The sequence below is a fragment of the Ornithodoros turicata genome, chromosome 1 (assembly GCF_037126465.1).
Source record: "Ornithodoros turicata isolate Travis chromosome 1, ASM3712646v1, whole genome shotgun sequence".
Lineage (NCBI taxonomy): Eukaryota > Metazoa > Arthropoda > Arachnida > Ixodida > Argasidae > Ornithodoros > Ornithodoros turicata.
In genome coordinates, this window is record NC_088201.1 from 51,597,967 (window position 1) to 51,617,423 (window position 19,457).

Genomic DNA, 19,457 nt, shown 5'->3' on the forward strand with positions numbered 1-19,457 from the left:
CTAACACGAAAAAAAAAAAGAAAAAAGAGTTAAATTAAACACGACTATAGTGACACCAGTTTCCATATTTAACATCGCTCAGGTGACACTGAACATGGCTCGAAGCCTTGTTTCATTCGTCATGCTGTCCATCAGGAGTCACTATGTAAAATGTTTGTTATATTTGTACATTATATTTACACTTTATATTTGCAAATGTAAAGGGTCTTTGTTTCGGACGACGTAAGGTAGTTGTCCGACGAGCACATTCATTTCTTGCACACGTCATCATCGGGTCCGAGCGTGTAAGTAACGCCCACTTGCCGACAGTCCCGTTTAGCCTAATGAGATTGCACGGCAGTCCCATTTCGCCTAACGGCTGTTACCCCTCCCGCCTCTTTAATCCGATAATCCGGGTTAGGCAAAATGGGAATAGGCGAAATGGGATGTAACCGTCGACAGGACTGCGTGAGATGTAAAATGACAATGACGAGACGAGGGGGGAGAGACGGTAGCAAGGCCGCACATCAGGATTAAAGAACATAAAGGAGGCCGTAGATGGGTAGAAATCCAGCGAACCGGTAGAATGTAGGAAGGAGTTGCCTCAGGACAGAAGCCGCCGATATTTCGAACAGAGACTGTTCTTCTTCTGGGCACCGTCCTCATCATTGGCATGGTATTTAAAGGGTTAGGTGTGACGTGTTTAAAGGTTCATGCGAATTGTGGGTCAACAGCCCGGAGGGAAGAAAGGTTCTGTACGGGGTTTTACGGCCGGAGTGAATGGCTGCTTTGTTAGAGTGTGGAGGGGATTATGTGAACGTAGTGATCTAGGCTACAGACCGGTTACAGAAAAATGGAAGGTTCACGAACACGTGGACGAAACGGGACAACAGGCAAGAACTGGCAAGCATACCGAAAGATAAGGAGGTTAGTGATTACGTGGGGAAAATTCCAGAACCAGCAACGTTTTTTTTTTTTTTTTTTTTTTTTTTTTGTAATGCAAAGTTGTGGCATGCAATAAAGAAAGTGGAAAGCAGATAATGGAGGTAGAAGTAGTAGAAGGGAAAAGCATATTTTATTTGTGAAGTGTTTCTAGGGTGCCTTGTGATTTGTTGATACCGGACGGGTGAAGAGCGTTGAACTTGTATATGAGATAAGACTCCCTATCACGTCTGTCACGTGTGGATCTAAACCCGGTTTCTAGAATATATAGTTTAATGTTGTCAAAATTGTGACCAGGAACGTTAAAGTGTTCGGCGACTGCTTTGGGGAGTTTGTTGGACGTGTCGGTTCTGTGTCCGGTAAGGCGGTTGTTCATTTGTTGGCCGGTTTCACCAATGTATTGCATAGAGCAGTCGCCGCATTCAATGCAGTATATGACATTGGAGCTTGTGCATGTGAATGCGTGGTTAACGGGGTGGGTGTAATTGCTCGCAGTGCTTTTGATGGAGTTAGCGTGTTGAACGTGCTTGCATGTTTTGCAGCGCGGGAGGTTGCAGGGTCGTGTTCCCGTGTACGGGGTGCTTGTTTTGCTGATTTTGGCATTGACCAAGGAGTCTGCCAGGTTTTTTGCGCGTCGGTATGTCACCTGTATGGGATTTGTGAATATATTGCTAAGTCGGGGGCTCGTGCTTCTGTAGAATGGCTTTGATGTTTGGAAGTGCGTTGGAATATCTTGTGATGAAGCTTATTTGGCACGCGTCAGGATTTTTTCGGTTTTCCAGAACCTCGTCTCGATCGAGTGTGAGTGCCTTGCGATGGAATTCGGTTAGGAGGGAGTCTGGATAGTCCCTTTGGGCAAGTGTACTGCAGAGTTCGTCAAGCTTCTCAGCGTAATCTGTGTCGTTTGAACAAATTCTGCGTAGTCTTACACTCTGCCCATTAGGAATTCCAACCTTACAGTGACGCGGGTGGTGACTCTTGAAGTGAAGGTATTGTTGTTTGTCAGTTGGCTTTTTGTACAGGGTTGTGATGAGGTTGCCGTTGTCTAGTGATATTGTGGTGTCGAGGAAGTTAATTAAGTGAGTTGACTGTGATGATGACGCGCTTGACAGGCGGCGCCACCGCTCCCTGCGTGCAGCGCCACCTGTGGCAAATCCCAAAACAGATTGACTGTACTTTTCTGCCATTTTTGCGACTTACTACGAAGCGTACGGTACTTTATGGTGTTTGATTGACTCTGGGTGTTCCTGTGACGGGGTATAATGAGTGCTTACGTGATATTTTGTGGGTTTGGAAGGATAAAAGGCATTCCACAGTTTTTCCGTGCTAGCAATATTAGAAAGGGAAGAAAACTGTTGGAGTCCGAACATGTGTACGGCGTGAAGGAAGAAGCCCTTGGACGAGACGTCACGATTTCTGGCAAATGCGTTGCGCAGACAAGCAGGCATTCACACGATGTCTTAATTGAGGTAAGCCTCAGTATTAAGAAGATATATTGCATTGGTTACCTCTTGCATCGTTGCCGCAATTGGAATTTTGCTATTTTTTCGTTGCCAGATTGGATCTGAAAGAGCTATCGTTTCTGCATCGTGCAGCTGTAAAGGCGGAATCGCTGGGCAATGCAAACATACCGCTGCAGTTGCCCAGTACATCAACAATGACGTTATGAAGTCGTGCACAGACCGTCCACGTGCTTGGGGACGCCCTTCAACACGACCTGCGCTCGACAACCAGCTCTTGATATGCGATCTTTTCGCAGGTGAGCCTTGACTAAAGCATGTTGCTGGTTGCGTTTTTTTTTTGTTTTTTTTTCACGTTTTTAATTTTATGGAATTTACAACAAGCAGACCTACCCATTTGAGTAAACTAACTTTAGTTTATTCAATATGCCCCTTCCACATCCAAAGGGGGCAGCTCGAATTAAAGATGCTGACCGTTTTTGCACGAACCATATCCTGGAACATTTTCCAGGCATTGAGGGCTCATTTGTTCAGATGTTGAACCTCGAACAGAGATGCCCGATTGAAAAAGAATGTGAAACGTTGCTTCGTGGTATCGTAAACAGTGTTAGTGAGCAGTTGGACAGGGATTTGCTCCAACAATTATATAGTGCACCATCTGGTAACACGTACCACTGTATGGAGTCAAGTATTGCCAGAACACAGAGCCTTACACTAACGAAACGAAATTTCATTGTGTGCCTCCCCGAAACGGCGTGGTCTTTCTACAGTGAGAGGGTTGTCGTCACACAAGAGGAAGCTATTGAATTGGCAATTGAAACAAGAAAGCAAGCCATGTGCGAAAGGTGGTCCCCACAACGTTTTTTTTTTTTTTCTTTTTCAGTGACGTTGCCTAATATGTATCATGCGGTATAACCTGCTATCATTGTTCATCCCCTCATCTGTCTTCCAGGTGGCATCAAGAGCGTAGGTGCAGGATAACCAGCTCTAATGCACATCGTGTATGGACGAGGACAGTGAATGAAGAAGGTTTGGTGCAAGCCCTGCTGAACAGCAGGCGCTTCAGCAATGCAGCAACAAAATATGGTGAGGGCATTTGCTGGCACTGTCAATTTCACCTGCAGCACAACCTTTTTTTTTTGTTCCAAAGGGAGTTCGACTGAGGCAGAAGCGAGGCTGAGTTTTGCTAGCAGGCATCATGCTCCTGTGTACGAGGTGTGGTCTCCTAAATACAACACATACTTTACAAGCTCACTGATGCATTGACTTTTTGCAGACTGGTGTTATGATTAGCATCTGCCAGCCTTGGCTCTGTGGCAGCCCTGATGGCATCATCTGGAAAGGGGGTGAGCCACTGCTGCTTGAAATAAAGTGCCCGTTCTCAAGAGCAGGAAAGGAGCTTTACTGGGAAGAGGCGCAGTCAACATCTGTCCCATATTTGGAGTTCCGGGATGCCAAACTGTGTTTAAAGCAGCGTCATACCTACTATACTCAAGTGCAGCTACTGATGTACATTGCAGGTGTGCAGAAGGCCCACTTCTATGTGTACACTACAAAGCAGCAGGCAGATATTCTAGTGCAAAGGGATGAACAGTTCCTGTGTGAGGTTGTGCCCAAGCTTGAGAAGTTTTATTTTGAACACTATTTGCAAAGGCTGACATAATTTATGGTTTGCATAAATGCAAAATAAAGTGAGTCTGCTTTTGAGTGGCAGCATCTAACGAATACTTTCCTGGGGTGCTTTATTTTTACTATTCACACGCAATTCATGACCAATTTTCAAAGTAAATAGGGTAACTACACTACAAAGGGTTAAATTTATTTGGCTGTTTGTATGCAGAGCACAATTTCACATTAACACGACAAATAATCCTACATCATTTGTCTACCCCGCCAGTGTGCAGTTTCATGACTACTGAACCTTGATGATCGGACTTTGCAAGTTTGCTAACACACAACACATGTGAAATATGTTGTCGATGTGTGGCAGGAGCGTTACTGGAACCTGAGTGTTTAAGATGTTGAATATTTTGATCCTCTGTATGACTCGCTCCACGTGAATACGAACTTGTGCAATATTATACGTGGTCCTCATCTCTTCTTCACTAAATTGACCTCCACTTGAGAACGGAGGCATCACTAGTACAGCATCCAGGTTTTTCATGTCTGTCCTTATCCCAGGGAAGCCCTTGTCACTAAGAATAACATCTCCTCTCTGTACATGATTTAAAAATCCAGAGTTGACAGTAATGAATGAGTCAGTTGCTCGTCCACCATATGCCTTTGAAATGAATGCAACCATCCCATTTGGGAGAACACCAACAAGGAATTTAACTGTGTAACCATTTTTGTAGGCTGAAAACAGGGCACGTTGTTGTTGCACTGTTGGAGGTGTTTCCGTTCGGATCTCAGTGCAGTCTCAGATAAATGTACACGAGGGATAGTGAAGCTTGAAACAAGGTGGACTTGCAGACAGTATAGATGCACGGCTGGGTACAAATATCTCTTGTTGCACTTGCTAGTTTGTAAAGTACAAACTGAAATATTCGAGATGCTGTGGATGGATGGATGGATGCCAAACAGAAAACTGAGTGATACAAACGATATGCCTAATTTCAATTTCATAAGGAACAGCAGCAACTTATTTGGAAGGCTTATATCACCCTCACGCACTGTAGCTGCAGTTTGCAGTACACTGAGGAGGAGAGCAAACACAGCAGCTGACACGTTTGTGAGCCCATGAAGTGCATCAGAATTGTATGCCACACTTTCGTATCCTGCAAACCAACATTGTCTTTCTGTTGGCCCGGATGAACTGGTCACTGTTGCAATTACTGCAGGGGATGTAGATGCATCTCTTGTAGTCTTGTGCAAGATTTGTGATGCTGCTCCATCACTAGTTATTGTGCAGAGGAAAACTGAAAATGAGGCTGCGATGGTTGTCCCGCACACAGGCATTGACTGGTCATCTTCAGTTTGCGTCCCCTGCAGAAAACTAAAGAATAGAACCATGTTATGTGGGTAAAGGAGCTTACCAACACGGAAGTACTTACACAGTCAAGCATAGTACACGTGTAGTCTAAAGGGTCTGTGTTGTCCAGTGAGGAGTTCGTGTCCTCAGCTTCAGGCAGTGCCATGTGTTGTGTTTCATCAAAAACCTGTACATCGGCCAATAGCTGCATTGATTGTATGTGTCGCTTGCTCCACCTAAGCACAGTATAAGGAAAGGAGTCTTCATTCAAATAGTGCACAAGCAAACTTTGCCACGATGTGTTCAAGAGTGTGTTCAAGGAATCTTGACAACTTAACTCCATCTTGCAACAAAAACAGGAGCAGATAATACCTTTCGTGCCTTCCCCGAGCGCACTGCAGGTCCCTCATTCTTTGCCGATACGCATCTGGAAATATCGTGGGGATGTATGAGGGGCTGTTTGTGCTGTCACTTTTACGACCGCCAACGAAATGCGCGCTGCAGATTACGCTTTGTTTCTTCGGCTTCCACGAGCTGCCGTCTGGGCTGAATGAATGAATACGGTAGTCAGAAAACGATATTTGACCACAAAGAAGTTTAGTGGAGAATGCTACATAAATGGATACACTTCCTTGGCCCTGCGCACGGCCAGTTACCCAACGCTCTTTTCTTTCTTTCTCGTACGGCTTGCCGGGAAAGGAGTAGAAGATGACAGGTGTTTCCGCATTTCTGGAGTCCCACTGATTGTTATGGCATTCATATACGCAGCAAAACTTCCCTTTGACGACCATCGTAGCCTAGGCGGGACGTTTTCCATGGCGAAGAACGTGCTGCAACGCTCCAAACAGGCGATGACAACCGGGAAGCGCCGGAAAGCTACAGTTAGCAAATGCCCTTTCCTGCCACGCCGCGGCGCTGGCTGTCCAATGAAGTTTGAGTGCGTCGGGCCGTCGGGCCCACTGATCTCGATTGTAAAAGGCTGGATCGCGGATAGGGAGCGCGAGCGTGAAGAAACCGGCCGCCATCTTACGGTGCCCACAACAGTCGCCGCAGCGATCATGGCAACTTCTTGCAATTACGGTCGTACCAACCGTACTGGCAAGGTTACAGGGCCTAAATTTATACAGGTGAGTCACTCTTCATCAAGGAATAAATAGGCGTCCATTCTGTACATTTATTTGACCATTATGAAGTGTTTTTTTGCCCAAAACGAGCACTGGATGCAGGTTGCTTGATCGCTCTTCCGACGTTCAATCGAGCACACTTGCATTTTACCCGGCGGCAAATACAGTTTGAGTGCATAATATGCTTGAAAGAACATGTTACACTACACAGGTAGTGTTGTCATCAATATATGTGCGAACACTCGAGCGCTTTTTTGCATGCATTGCTAGCATGGTACACGGTGTTCTCTGCGGAAGCAAGTGCCACATTCATTTCTTTGAATTACCTTCGCGCAGAAGTTCGGTATTACGTCATAATAAGACCACGATTGTCACATTTTTTCATGTATTGGTATTGTTTTGTGCCTTGGTTTGATTTGTGACAAAGAATCCTACGTAACGGTGGTGTGGCGCGACTTGAATAACGCCTTTGTGTCTGAGCTGTATCGTCAGCTTGTTACGATAGTAATAATTTCTAGCGTGTCGTGCTATTTGTAGCAGTTTTAAGGCGAAAGTGGTCTCTCAATACAGGTTTCGTCATTAGGGCTGCCCAGTGAATAATCTGTGCAGTGTGATACGGCTGGGTGTACAGGTAAGTATCACGTTCCTCATCCACTGGTTTCGACTTTACAGGAAGGAACAACCTCAGTGCACGCACTGTGGTTAGCCTCTCTCAGTTTTGCATATTTTCTTACATGTTCACCTCAGAAACACACCTTACACTTTAGGCTCGTTCACCCAGCAATATAATAATTAGAGATTATAATTCTTTTTAGAAGAGTTCCCCATATTCTTTTTAGAATAGTTTTTAATCTTTTCAATTATTAGAAGATACAGGGATTGTAAACCATGTTTTAAACTGATGTTTTAACATTTGTCCAATGCATTTATTAAACAACATATTCATTTTTAACTGGTTGCACCCAAACCAATGTTCTGATGTATTATTTCCTTTGTTGTCGATGCACCATAAAAATTGGAATAATCATCATCAATGCAGGTTACTTCACAGCTGCCTCGACATACTCAAGAAATGGGTGCAGAACCTGCGTAATGCCCACAAACTTTGATTACCGCAGCACCTCCAGAAAGTATGTGTCACATGGGATTTTTAAATGTATTCACAGTATATAATACCTTGTATTAACTGTTGTAGATCTAAGCCGTCTCTACAGTACACTCTCAGAAATTAAAACCGTGAGAACCGTGATAATTGTTTCAGTTAATAGGCATGCACATATATGCTATAAGAAGAAAATTATTTCTTGAGAATGCACTTCTCTGGCTACTGGTGTTGTTTACATCTACTGTTGATCACATTCATTTATCACATATTATATTCTTATATATATTATTATATTAACACATATTTGATCACATTAAATTCAAAATTCATCATATATAAGAAAATACCAGGAGGGAAGTTGCTATTCATTGCTCATTCTAACCTAAAATTGAGTGCTACAAATTTAGAGAGAGTACCTGTCCATTGTCATTCCTAAAATATATATTGTCATTGTAGCAAGGTCATAAAACAATAAATGTAGTCTTTTGTGACCTCCCTGCACGTTCATTGTATCCTGAAACACATAAGTGCAACAAATAACTTGAATAAACTTGATGTTGTATAAACTTGATATAAAATGTTGAATAATATAATGACTTGAAAGTGAACATATTCGACACAAGTGTGTCTGGTTGGGTGAGAACTATGATAGTAACGAAAATCTCCAACCAAGTTACAGGACGGGGATACCCGACGTTTCGGAGCCAGTTCGGCTCCTTCCTCAGGGGTGACTGTAGTGGCCGTTGGCAGCAGCGTTCTTGCCTTGGTTCGAATTTCGTGATGCGCCGGATTGTTTTTCAGTCACGTGACGGAGGCCGTTGACGTATATGCTGGGTAACGCTCCAACAGATGGAAACCTTAACCGATCTGTTGGAGCGTTACCCAGCGTTGAATAAACTTGAACTTGTATATTCTCTTTACTCACCATCAGTGACCTTCTTTACAAAAGCATATCGTGTTAGATATTTTTTGTTTACGTTTCACAGACGGGGTACACGAGGGCCAAAATGACAAAATCACAACTGTTTCAAGCTCCAAATCGTCCTGCTGCAATTATCCTGTTGCAGATCATACGTGTGTAGTGCAAGAAGGCCCTTGCACATCAAAATGTAAGATGGGAGTCACAGTTAATGCAAAGTGGTTCCTATGAGAGACTTCGATGCTGAACAAAATTGTGCAAACTGCGGAAGGTGCCATAGAAGATATTCAGAAAGCGTGTCTGGTCATACAACGGTGCTACGACGCTCTCTTTTAGATGACGATGATACTCATTGGAGTTTCAGATGTGCAGCTGCATTTTTTCGAACGTGCTCCACATAACAAGCATGACAAAGTCAGCACTGGATAGCAGGCCCCCGTTCCTAAGCAGCTTTGCTCACGCTGCAGTTGTATTCAGCAAAAGCATGTGAGTACTCGAGAAGGACATTCAGTTTGGCACAACTGCGCCTGCAAATAATCAGAACAAATGAAGGAAGAAACAAACAAACATAGAAGGGATGTACTTCAAAAAGAGGTAAATCTTGTGTCTCAAGGAGGTGTTACCACTTTTAAGTAACTTAATTGATTAACATTACATCACTACCTGATTAACTGTCCTAACGAGCGTGTTCTAATTGCGTGAAGCAATTAAATCACGCTCACAACGTATTTGGGCTGCTTCGGTGTGTCCATATTTGCGAGGCAAAGCACCGCAGTCGTTCACTAAAAGACACTTCCTGCGGCAGTGCTTGATATACATCATATGAAACCGATACACGGCTAAAACAACGGCTGTGATTCTACAGAACGATCTCTTTCTGCCATGCGAGTATATCCTTTCCCGGACCGTTCTTTATGGAACAATTTTTGTCCAGAACGCAGCACGGGATATCACATACATGGTGGTTGTTAACCTCACATCGTTTCTTGTTGAAATATTGGCTGGGAAACGTACTGTAGTACAATCCCCAGCGCTGCACTGCTGTGACGGTCTAGTTTCGGAATGCAAAACATAACGTAATTAAGAATCGAACGGCAGGACACCTGTGAAACACTGTTAGGATACATCAGTATACTGGCACCTTACAAAATTGTGTGATGACAAGCAACGATCAACGCCTGCAGCGCTATAAATACTCACAATCTCCGTTGCCTCCCATTGTTTTCTATGGGCGCACACTGCGCTTTAGGGCCTCCCAACATGGCGGCCCGAATGCACGCCTCTCCCCCGCGAGCCCCTCTCTCATGCGCCATCCAGCCTTTATAGATAGAGATCAGTGGTCGGGCCTCAACTTTTGAAATTCATGTTACCCGTGTTCCCATATTATCAGTATATCATCGATGTATCGAAGGTACACCGTGGGTTTCAATGAGAGGGCGCTGAGAACTTTGTTTTCTAAGAACCCCGTGAAGATATTTGCGTACGTGGGTGCAACAGGTGTGCCCATACTTGTACCGTGTACTTGTAGGTAGTGTTCGCCATTGAACTCGAAGTAGTTCAGTTTAAGGACCAAGTCCATTAGAGCGAGTATGGTTTCCGTGTCTTTTCTGGTGTTTGTTGTAGAAAGGGTATTGCAGAGGGCTGTGATTCCGTCGTTGTGTGGGATGTTAGTATACAGTGATGTCACATCCAGCGTGGCTAGTATTGTGTCCCTACCAAATGTACGAGTGTTGTTTATATCTCTGATTATTCTGAGGAGGTGGGTTGTGTCTTGTACATGCGATGGCAGTGTTGTCGGAATATGGTTTAAATAGTGGTCCAGGAATTTCGAGAGTCTTTCTGTTGGTGTGTTGTTATTAGATACAATTGGCCTGCCGGGGATGTCAGCCGTATAGAACTCGTTGGCGTGTACCTTGTGGATTTTGGGCAGTAAATAGAAACGACCTGCGCCTGTGTTTGATGGGGTGAGATATCTGAGGTCATCACGTGTGATGAGCTTTCGTTCGTGGAGGTCCTGTATGGTATGGGTTATTAGCGCCGTGTACTCCTTTGTTGGGTCATGGTCCAGTTTGAGGTAGTGTTGCGTATTGTTGAGTTGCCTATGAGCTTCAGAAATATATTTATCTGTGGGCCAGATGACGATACTCCCACCCTTATCTGCGGGCTTGATAATAATATCATCTCTGTCAGCTAGCGCTTTGATGATGTCACGCTGTGTTTTAGTGAGGTTGTGACCACGCGAGCTTTGGGAAATACCGCGAAGGATGTCGTTGCTTACTTGTTTAATGTACAGGTCTAATGCGGGTTCTCGGCCGTGATTTGGTGTCCAGGTTGATGGTAGTCGGAGGTCGTTGTTGTTTTCTTGTGTTGTATGAGCGAAGAATTCTCTAAGGCGTAGCCGCGCAAAGTCTGATATGTCTTTGTGGATTTCGTATTCGTTAACAGAATTGAGTGTAGGGCAGAATGTTAATCCCCTAGAGAGTGTCACGGGTTCGGGTGACGATACCAAGTAATGTCTGGAACTCCGTGACTAATTATGATTCGGACTCAGCGAGTCAAGCGGCTGCAGTCAGTGGCTGAACGATTGCACACGTACACAGAGCTACAATCAACAACATATTTACTGATGCTACAATAATGTTGCAAAAACTGAGATTACACAGAGCCAGTACCACTTCAAACCAAACAGTCACACTTAGCTCAGTTCTGCGATGTCTTGGAGGGGGTCAATCGCTGCCTACTTCCGACGGTGGTTCTCGGTGGGTCCCTTGAGTCGTCGCTTCACTCACAACACTTGCCGAACTTAGTCAGCTTTCACACACATTTCTAACTTGTATCATCGTCCACCTGCAGTACATTGCCGCCACTCCTCTAACTTCCCCCCCACTCTCTCGCTGGGACTCTTAACTGACCACCTTGCGACGACTGCCCCACTTTCCCTCAGTTACCCCTTATATTACCTCGGGAAACGGGGTTCCCAAATGTCACTGCACGGAGCATCCCCCCTTTTTCTGAGAAAAGGTAATCGCCCCTCTGTCCCAAAACACAGCTGGTATTTTTACGTAAAAAAAAACAGAAACAATAACAACACAACAGAAAAGAAAACTTCTTGCAACGCATCATTGCGAAGACGACCCTCATGTTCTGGACCTTAAAACAGAATTCTATTCTACAACACGTGGCCTCTGGTTAATGTACACGGTCCGAACGACCCGAAAGAAGCAGCACTGGTCGCGCCGCGGGGTGCCAAGAACAACCCGGAGGGCACAAACACAGTCGCGTCGAAGTGTCGTATTTCTCAACGTGGACTGTTCCTCCACGAGTCTAACCAAGCATCTGGACGCCATAAATCTGAGCATCCCGAAGATGTCATGGCGCACCGAACCAGAGTGTGTTCTTCCAAATTGACTCTCCCAAAACCTGTTAAACGACAAAAATCCACAAAACAATCTTGTCGCCCTGTGACAGAGAGGACTTGTAGTTCGTCGCTGGTTAGTGAGCGTGATATATCTATTACGGTGCTTGCGTCAGCGTTTTCTCGGGGTGACTCAGCGATGTTGCAGGGAGTTGTGGTTGTGGTGCTGGAAATTATTTGTTCGGCTGCTGCGTGTGTCGTGTTAATGGGTCCGGTATCCGTGTCGTTGTTGGAATTAGGTTTTCCGAGTTTTGAGTGTTCCTTGTTAGCTAGCTCGCGGTTGAGTTGTTGAATGTGTAGTTCGAGAGTGTTTGCCTCCGCGTCGGTGAGACTGATATTGTTCATATGGGCCTGGATCGTAGCGAGTTGCGCGTGGCACTGTTTCTTTAATATTTCTAGAAACGTACGGGCTGTGTTGTTAAGGGCTGATGCCCACTCTAGCTCTAGTTCAGGTGTCAGTTTTCCTAATGCAGGAACTGTTTTAGGGGTGAGGCCTTTAGGTATACTGTGTTGTGAGCCAGGTGGCGGGTGTAGATCCGTAGATGATGTAGGTATCGGCTACGTTTCTCCATGAGTTTTCGCATTCGTAGAAAGTTCGTTGACTGCATGGTAGGCTGGTGATTAGATAGTCAACGGTGTTTTCTGCGTGATGTGCGCGTGCGTCGTGTCTGTGGGGTCGGTGGCTGTGGGGTCAGTGGCTGTGGAGACTCGCTGTGTTCCTCGATGTCATCTGTCTGTGTTTGCGTGCTTGTGGTTTTCCGTGTCACAGTTTGCGTGAACTTTGTGTGTGTGCGGGTTGTGTTCGGAGTGTTGTCGTTTGCCGCGTGTGTATGCGTGGGTGCAGTGGTCGTTGTGGTCCCCTTTGATGCCATCGTGTGTTCTGGCGTGTTTGCGGTGCTGGCACTTAAAGTGTAAGCTGGTTGAGGATGTTGTGTTTGAGCGTTTGTCAGTGCAGGACGGCATCTATGGACCATTAGGTGTTTGATGTTGTGTGCCATAGCTCGTACGCCTGCGTGGTTTGGGTGGATGCCGTCCCGAGCGAGATGTGCTTCAGCGTGGTATTCGAAAGCTGCGTGTGTGATAACCATAACGTTGGTGTGTACCTGACGCATGTGGATGAGGTGGTTGTTGACAGCGTGCGCCTTCCTGTCGAACTCGTGTAGCCATGTGTCCTGGTATATGTATGCTCGGTGTTTGTTCTGTCTTCGGGGAAGTATCGTTGTCAGTACTATTTCAGCGCCTGGTCTGTTGTTTGTGATGAAGGAAACTAGTGCTTCGAATTCCTGGATGACATGTTGTGCTGTCGACCGTGCGATGTCGTTGGTCCCTACGTGGAGTATAGATCCACACGTGGCAGACGTGATAGGGAGTCTTATCTCATATACAAGTTCAACGCTCTTCACACGTCCGGTATCAACAAATCACAAGGCACCCTAGAAACACTTCACAAATAAAATATGCTTTTCCCTTCTACCTCCATTATCATCTGTTATGTTCTGCATGGCCACTGCTTTCTACTTTCTTTATTGCATGCCACAACTTTGCATTACAAAAATAAAAAAAAAACGTTGCTGGTTCTGGAATTTTCCCCACGTAATCACTAACCTCCTTATCTTTCGCTATGCTTGCCAATTCTTGTCTGTTCCGTTTCGTCCACGTGTTCGTGAACCTTCCATTTTCCTGTAACCGGTCTGTAGCCTAGATCACTACATTCACATAATCTCCTCCACACTCTAACAAAGCAGCCATTCACTCCGGCCGTAAAACACCGTACGGAACCTTTCTTCCCTCCGGGCTGTTGACCCACAATTCGCATGAACCTTTAAACACGTCACACCTAACCCTTTAAATACCATGCCAATGATGAGGACGGTGCCCAGAAGAAGAACAGTCTCTGTTCGAAATATCGGCGGCTTCTGTCCTCAGGCAACTCCTTCCCATAAAGGAGGCCGGTGTCTTTCAGAAAATCCAGGAAAATCTGCAGGACACGACGATGTTGCAGGATGTTCAGGGCCCAAGAACTGTCTCCAAAGTGAACGGGGCGGCAGTGATTGGCTTCAGCCGGTTTCGCAACCTTTCTCGTTGAACCCTGAAGAGGACACAGTCCACGATCACGTGCTGGATATCTGCTAGCACGGCACACCTGGAGCATTACATGGTGTCGGAGCGACCAAGCCTGTATTTAAAGAGTGGGGTGAAGGCGACACAGAGGCGGAGCCTGTGTATAATGGACAAAAAGTTGCGAGGCAGCCGATTGGGCAAGTTTAGGGATAAATCGGGATCCGCTTCTCTCATGATGGTCCTTGATTTGACATCTTGACACCATTGTAGATGGGATAGGGCTTTGCCATATCGGCAAGGTAGCTTCTTCTATCCCCTTCGGAGAGGATAATAGATATTGTTGATCGGGACCCATACGCCGTTGCAACAGCCCTGCCCGCTTCTTCATTCCCGTGGATGCCACAATGTCCTGGAATCCAATGCAGCAGACTTGTACACGTTACCGAAAAAAAGGAACTAAATACGTTATCCGTTACCAAAGTAACAAAAGGAACGCGTTCCCGTTACTCGATAGTAACGAGTTACTTTTACGTTACCAAGCTATTACAGAGCCACAACCATATCAAAATTGACACGTGCTTCATTTGGTCCGACAATTTCCATGGAATTTGCTTTGAAGAATAGTTGGTACTCGAAATGGGCATCGGTTATTTTTGGTGCGTTTGCTCGAGAGAGCCTCTGTGGCAAGACTGAAAAATTGCTGTGGAAAGGCATGGTTGCATCAAATACAACCACCTTTGTTTGATGCGCCTGATTAGTAGCGAGGCTGACTTCCCTTCTTTTTTCGTTCTGTGAATTCAAGGTCAACAGCTGCTTTTATTCCCTTATTTTGGCACCACGGTTAGGAGGCTACACGACGTCAGCGCGATATTGTGCGTTGATGTTCTGATAAATATGTGATATATCTGATATGTTCTGATAAATGCTACACCAACGTCTACAAGCCGTTGTATAAGCTGGCTCTTTGCATGGCTAACCTTTCCTTTCTTTCAATAAACATACCCCCCCCCCCCCCCATCAACAAATGTTCTCGGGCCTCACAACACGGCATTGGCTCCACGAGGTATTCGATGGACTCGTGGAAAGCAGTGCCGTTAACGTGTAATCCTCGATATGGTAACTGCTACAGCTAACTAAAATATTGAAGACGCTTACCTGGGCACGCTTCTCCAAATTCGAATGCGACGAGTGGGATGCACTGGGTCATTTTAGTTTGGGAAAGCAAAGAAGACACTAAAATACTACATTCCCGTCACCTTTTGCCGCCTTCACCCTGAACGTCTCGTCCAACCCAGGCCACACTCACGTGATTATCATCTGTGCCATCTTATAATCCAACGAGTGATCCTCACTGGAGCTCAGAAGTGTTGAGGTGGGAGCGAAAATACGGGGACTAAGGTTTCTTCCCGGGATAGGCTGGTAGGCCAATGACACGCGCGAGCTGCATATAATAAACCCGGGATTTCGTGGTCCACGTCGGGTGGACCCACTTTACAACAACACGGCGAATCAGCAGAGATTGACAGTGCCATCTCAGGATCCGAGTTTCAGTTACTCTAGTATATCCATTGGCAGCTGCTGGGAGATAACACCTACACCCGCAGACACATTCAGGGTATTTTTCCAAGAATGCTTTCATGGTCAATGACACGACCGGGAAGTGTTGCGGCATTCGTCATGCCGGTCACCTTCAGACTCAACAAAAGAATGACTGTCGACCAGAGGCTCCCAGGAGCTGAACATCCAGGTCAGGTCACCTCGTGTTAGAAGCGTATGAGATTTCGGGAATTTCCACATACTAACTGACCATGTCGTCCATGTTGAAGCCGAGCGTAAACGAAGGAAAGGAACGAGTAACTTGAGTAACGAGTTACCGATTTTTGTAACTGAATACGTTATTAGTTACAATTTTTAGAAAAGTAACTAGGTCGTTACTTCGTTACCGAAAAAAGTAACTGGTTACTGGGTAACGAGTTACTTGTAACGAGTTACGTACAACTCTGCAATGCAGGGATACTTTGTGACCACTACTCGTCTGTAGACGGCTCATTTCGTGGAGGATAGATGTAACAACCGGAGCCACGGATCCACGAAGCCCCATATGGGCAATACATTGCAGGGCAGCTTTGGAATCACAGTATACCACCCATCTACGGCTTTGAGTGAATGGGACATTTCTGAGCAATAGTAAGATGGCATGTAGTTCTGCAGACGTGGAGGATGTGCGATGCGATAATTGGTACCCATGAGTCGCCGAGTCATCCGGAATGGTAAAAGGTAGCTGCCTAGCATTGCGATCTGGCAGATCCATCCGTGAACACAGCCGTATGTTCAGAATATCTGCTCTGCATCATGTACATCGTTAATTGTTTCAAAACTGGAGTTGCTGTCTGATTCTTCCGGCCTTTCAGCCCAGGAATGGAAAAAGAGACTGCAGCGGTCGGGAACGTCCATGGAGGAATCGCAGGCACGATGGGGCTGGGAACAAACGCAGGAATGCGACAGTGTGGCCTGCAACGGCCGCGTTCTTATAAACTTGTGGGATGTCAAAGACAAAGGGCAAACACACACACGCATAAATGGGATGATGATGTAGTGGGTAATTCACCGTCGCTATTGCGGTACACTGCCCCATTGCTCTTGCGGAAGGGATGAGAAAGTGTCCTATTAGAGACTGTCCATTAGTCCAGTGCTGGAGAGGAACTCAACAACAATTCGTACGCCTTGCATCTGACGTGAGGGGTCCGGCCATGGCCCGAGAATTTTGACTAAGCTGAATTGGCGTTGATCGGCGCAGAGCAGTTTTCATGAGAGAGCGCTCGCGGTCGTACTGTCCGCAGACCAGGAGGATGTGATGGGACTGTTGGTATTGCATCACACTAAAAGCGCTAAAACGATGGCAAGAACACGAAAAAAACACAGATAGCGCTATCTTTGTGTTTTCGGTTTCTTGTTGTCATTTTAGCTCTTTTAGTAGGGTGGATTTTTTTTTTTAATTCTTTGTCTGGAGTCTAAGTTTGGGTACTTCAGTACTTGATGGGAAACTAATGGGGAAAAAATGTATTTTAAGTATAGTACAAGGTACCCATCATTGTCTCCAGGTGAGCACACGGCTCTCGCCGGTCACGCGCGGTCTGGAACGTTGCGATAACAACGCCGAGTCGATTGGTACGTGTAACTCGCTCCAATGTGATTTTTGGGTAAACTACAGCAACGACACGTCGTCGGGGCAGTCTGATGGCGGCACCGCCTAGAGCGTGTGAATCACAAGTTCAACTCATAGCATAGCCGTGAGGCAAGCTGCACGAACCAAACCTAACCTAACCTAGGCTAACTTCCTCTAACCCGATATTCGGCATTGCCCATCGCCACCGCCGCCTCCCCGCTACTGCTGCTGGTAGAAGTGTAGTTACCGTAGTTTAGCCGTATTTTTATCGCATCATGGACCACAGGAGTAGGCAGTGGGAATCTGAAAAAAAAACTGTCGAGCTTATCGGGACGGTACTGTGACCCACTGGGCCCAGCGGACCAGCTGCCCCAGCCTTTTCCGCGCGGACGACCCCACGGGCGTCCCCTGACAACATGGATCGTGTTGGACAGGGGCAGAACCGTTAGCTACGTCTCCCGTGATGCCCGTTGGATCCACTAGTCCCAACATTTGAATAAATCTCCGCGGAACGCAGTGCCTTTTTGCGGGTTCAGAATCGAAGATCGACACCCGGGCAATCCCATACTGAGGTCCTCTAGACGGTCCACCGCGTTTTCATCGCACTCAGATGCAGGCGGCTTCTGCACCGACACTCCCAAAGTAGGCATACTGCAGGCCTCACTTACTTCCTTTCGCTATTCCGTCACATGCGATGATGAGGTAATTGATACGCGGAATATCTGAAGGTGGGACACGTCAACACCTCCTAGATAGTAGAAGGCCTGCGCACTGCCCAACTCACGGAGGCCTGCGTGAGCTTTGCGAGCTGCTTCGAGCTTTTCTCTTGTTCGCTCTTTCATTGACGTCATAGCAGCATCCACAGCAGGCCTTCGTGTGTGACGCGGTGTCACGTGGGGCGCAGGCCTGATTAGGAGGTGTTGGACACGTGCGGAGATAGTAAGCTGATATCTCCCAGAGCAAAACACAGGGCGACATCGGGGGCGCTGCCGCCGGATACACGTTGGAAGCTCTCATTTTTCCCTCTTTTTGGGGATTGGTTCCTCTTTAGCCTGGAAGCGGCTGAGGGGTGCAAGTTCCGAAATTAGGCACCTTGCTCCATTCAACTGTTGTGCTTGTGTTCTCTGGACCACGACTTGGGATTGGACAGTTCGAGCATGGAATACCAGTGGGATTTGGGTAAGTAACCACTAACTGCTCGGCGCTCACGCGACATGCTTAAACTTCTTTATCTCATGGTCAATGGAAAACTTCGTATCGACATCAACAAATATATCTCGCGTAACGAAAATAGGCCAGTGCGATCCCGGCATAACAGCACGTTTGTTGCCCCTTTTTCTCGAATAAATGCATTCAGGTTTTCTTTTTTTCCGCGCACAATAACAGACAGGAATGCACTAGCGTACGAGATAACAAATGCTTCATCATTACATGCGTTCTCATCAGCCATCGTCCCACAGTAGCTGTACAGCCCTTCCTCTTTATATGTTCAGGTGCTTGTTCTAGGTTTTCATTACGCTCTATTCTATGTATTACTGTGTTTGAATCTTTTTTGTTGTCGTTGTTTGCTCTTCATGTATACATCCAAAACATTGTAGCCTGTTCCTGCTACGGTCGCCAAAAGGCGATTAGCAGTATATAATAAATAAATAATAAGTAATCCCATACCTTTTTGTTCCTGTGCCCCTACTACTATCACTGCCAATGTCATGTCATTCATGTCATCGTCTTCAGGGTTCTTTTCTGTCTCTAACGGACGTAGCCCTTTGGACTTGATAGCTACATCTACAATTCCAGCGTGGAAGTCATTTGATAACTTGTCGTACAGGAGCACTCGTCTGAGTCTCTGCTGGTATGTGGCACCTTAGCAAGTGTTTATTATTATTATTATTATTTACTGCATTTGCTCAAGTACAGTATACTGGAATTCGTACAAAAAACAAAGGTGTGCACGATAACCAGTAAAAGCTGCCACTTCCCTATCTAGTAGATAGAGGTGAAGTGAACCCCGCCCCACCGCTGTGACGCGTGGCCCTCGATCCCTAATAATAATTCGTGGCTTTACGTCGCGAGACAACTATGCCCCCCATCCTGCTACGGGGCACTTGACCGAAGCACCTCATACGAATGACAGTCGTTATGGTTAAGTCCCCGTTTGCGAGGTTCGACTGTGATGTCGCGGCACCGTCGTCAGCCCATAGTTGTGTGAATGTTTGCTTTCTACGCGGCCGCTACTGCGCCACACTGCGCATACAAACCTTACGTGTAACATCACGGTACACCAGCTCTTGTGGCATAGTGGTTAGGATGACTGA

The 19,457-nt window shown here is 46.1% G+C and overlaps 1 protein-coding gene and 1 pseudogene across 1 annotated transcript; one reads left to right on the plus strand and one right to left on the minus strand.

Moving 5' to 3' along the window:
- The first annotated feature begins 1,632 nt into the window (after positions 1–1,632).
- Positions 1,633–4,097, plus strand: LOC135398941 (uncharacterized). Its single transcript, XM_064630520.1, has 5 exons — positions 1,633–2,390; positions 2,479–2,680; positions 3,334–3,467; positions 3,532–3,596; positions 3,658–4,097. Exons 2-5 carry the CDS (start codon positions 2,664–2,666, stop codon positions 4,042–4,044), a joined length of 603 nt encoding a protein of 200 aa, XP_064486590.1. The 5' UTR covers positions 1,633–2,390; positions 2,479–2,663; the 3' UTR covers positions 4,045–4,097.
- Positions 4,098–4,119: 22 nt separating this feature from the next.
- On the minus strand, positions 4,120–5,518 carry LOC135398949 (uncharacterized; annotated as a pseudogene).
- Positions 5,519–19,457: the final 13,939 nt, after the last annotated feature.

Bases quoted from the DNA above. Each gene is read 5' to 3' on its own strand.
- LOC135398941 (XM_064630520.1), top strand. The intron at 3,468-3,531 runs GTGAGGGCATTT...TTTGTTCCAAAG, and splicing joins CAATGCAGCAACAAAATATG to GGAGTTCGACTGAGGCAGAA. The intron at 3,597-3,657 runs GTGTGGTCTCCT...GACTTTTTGCAG, and splicing joins ATCATGCTCCTGTGTACGAG to ACTGGTGTTATGATTAGCAT.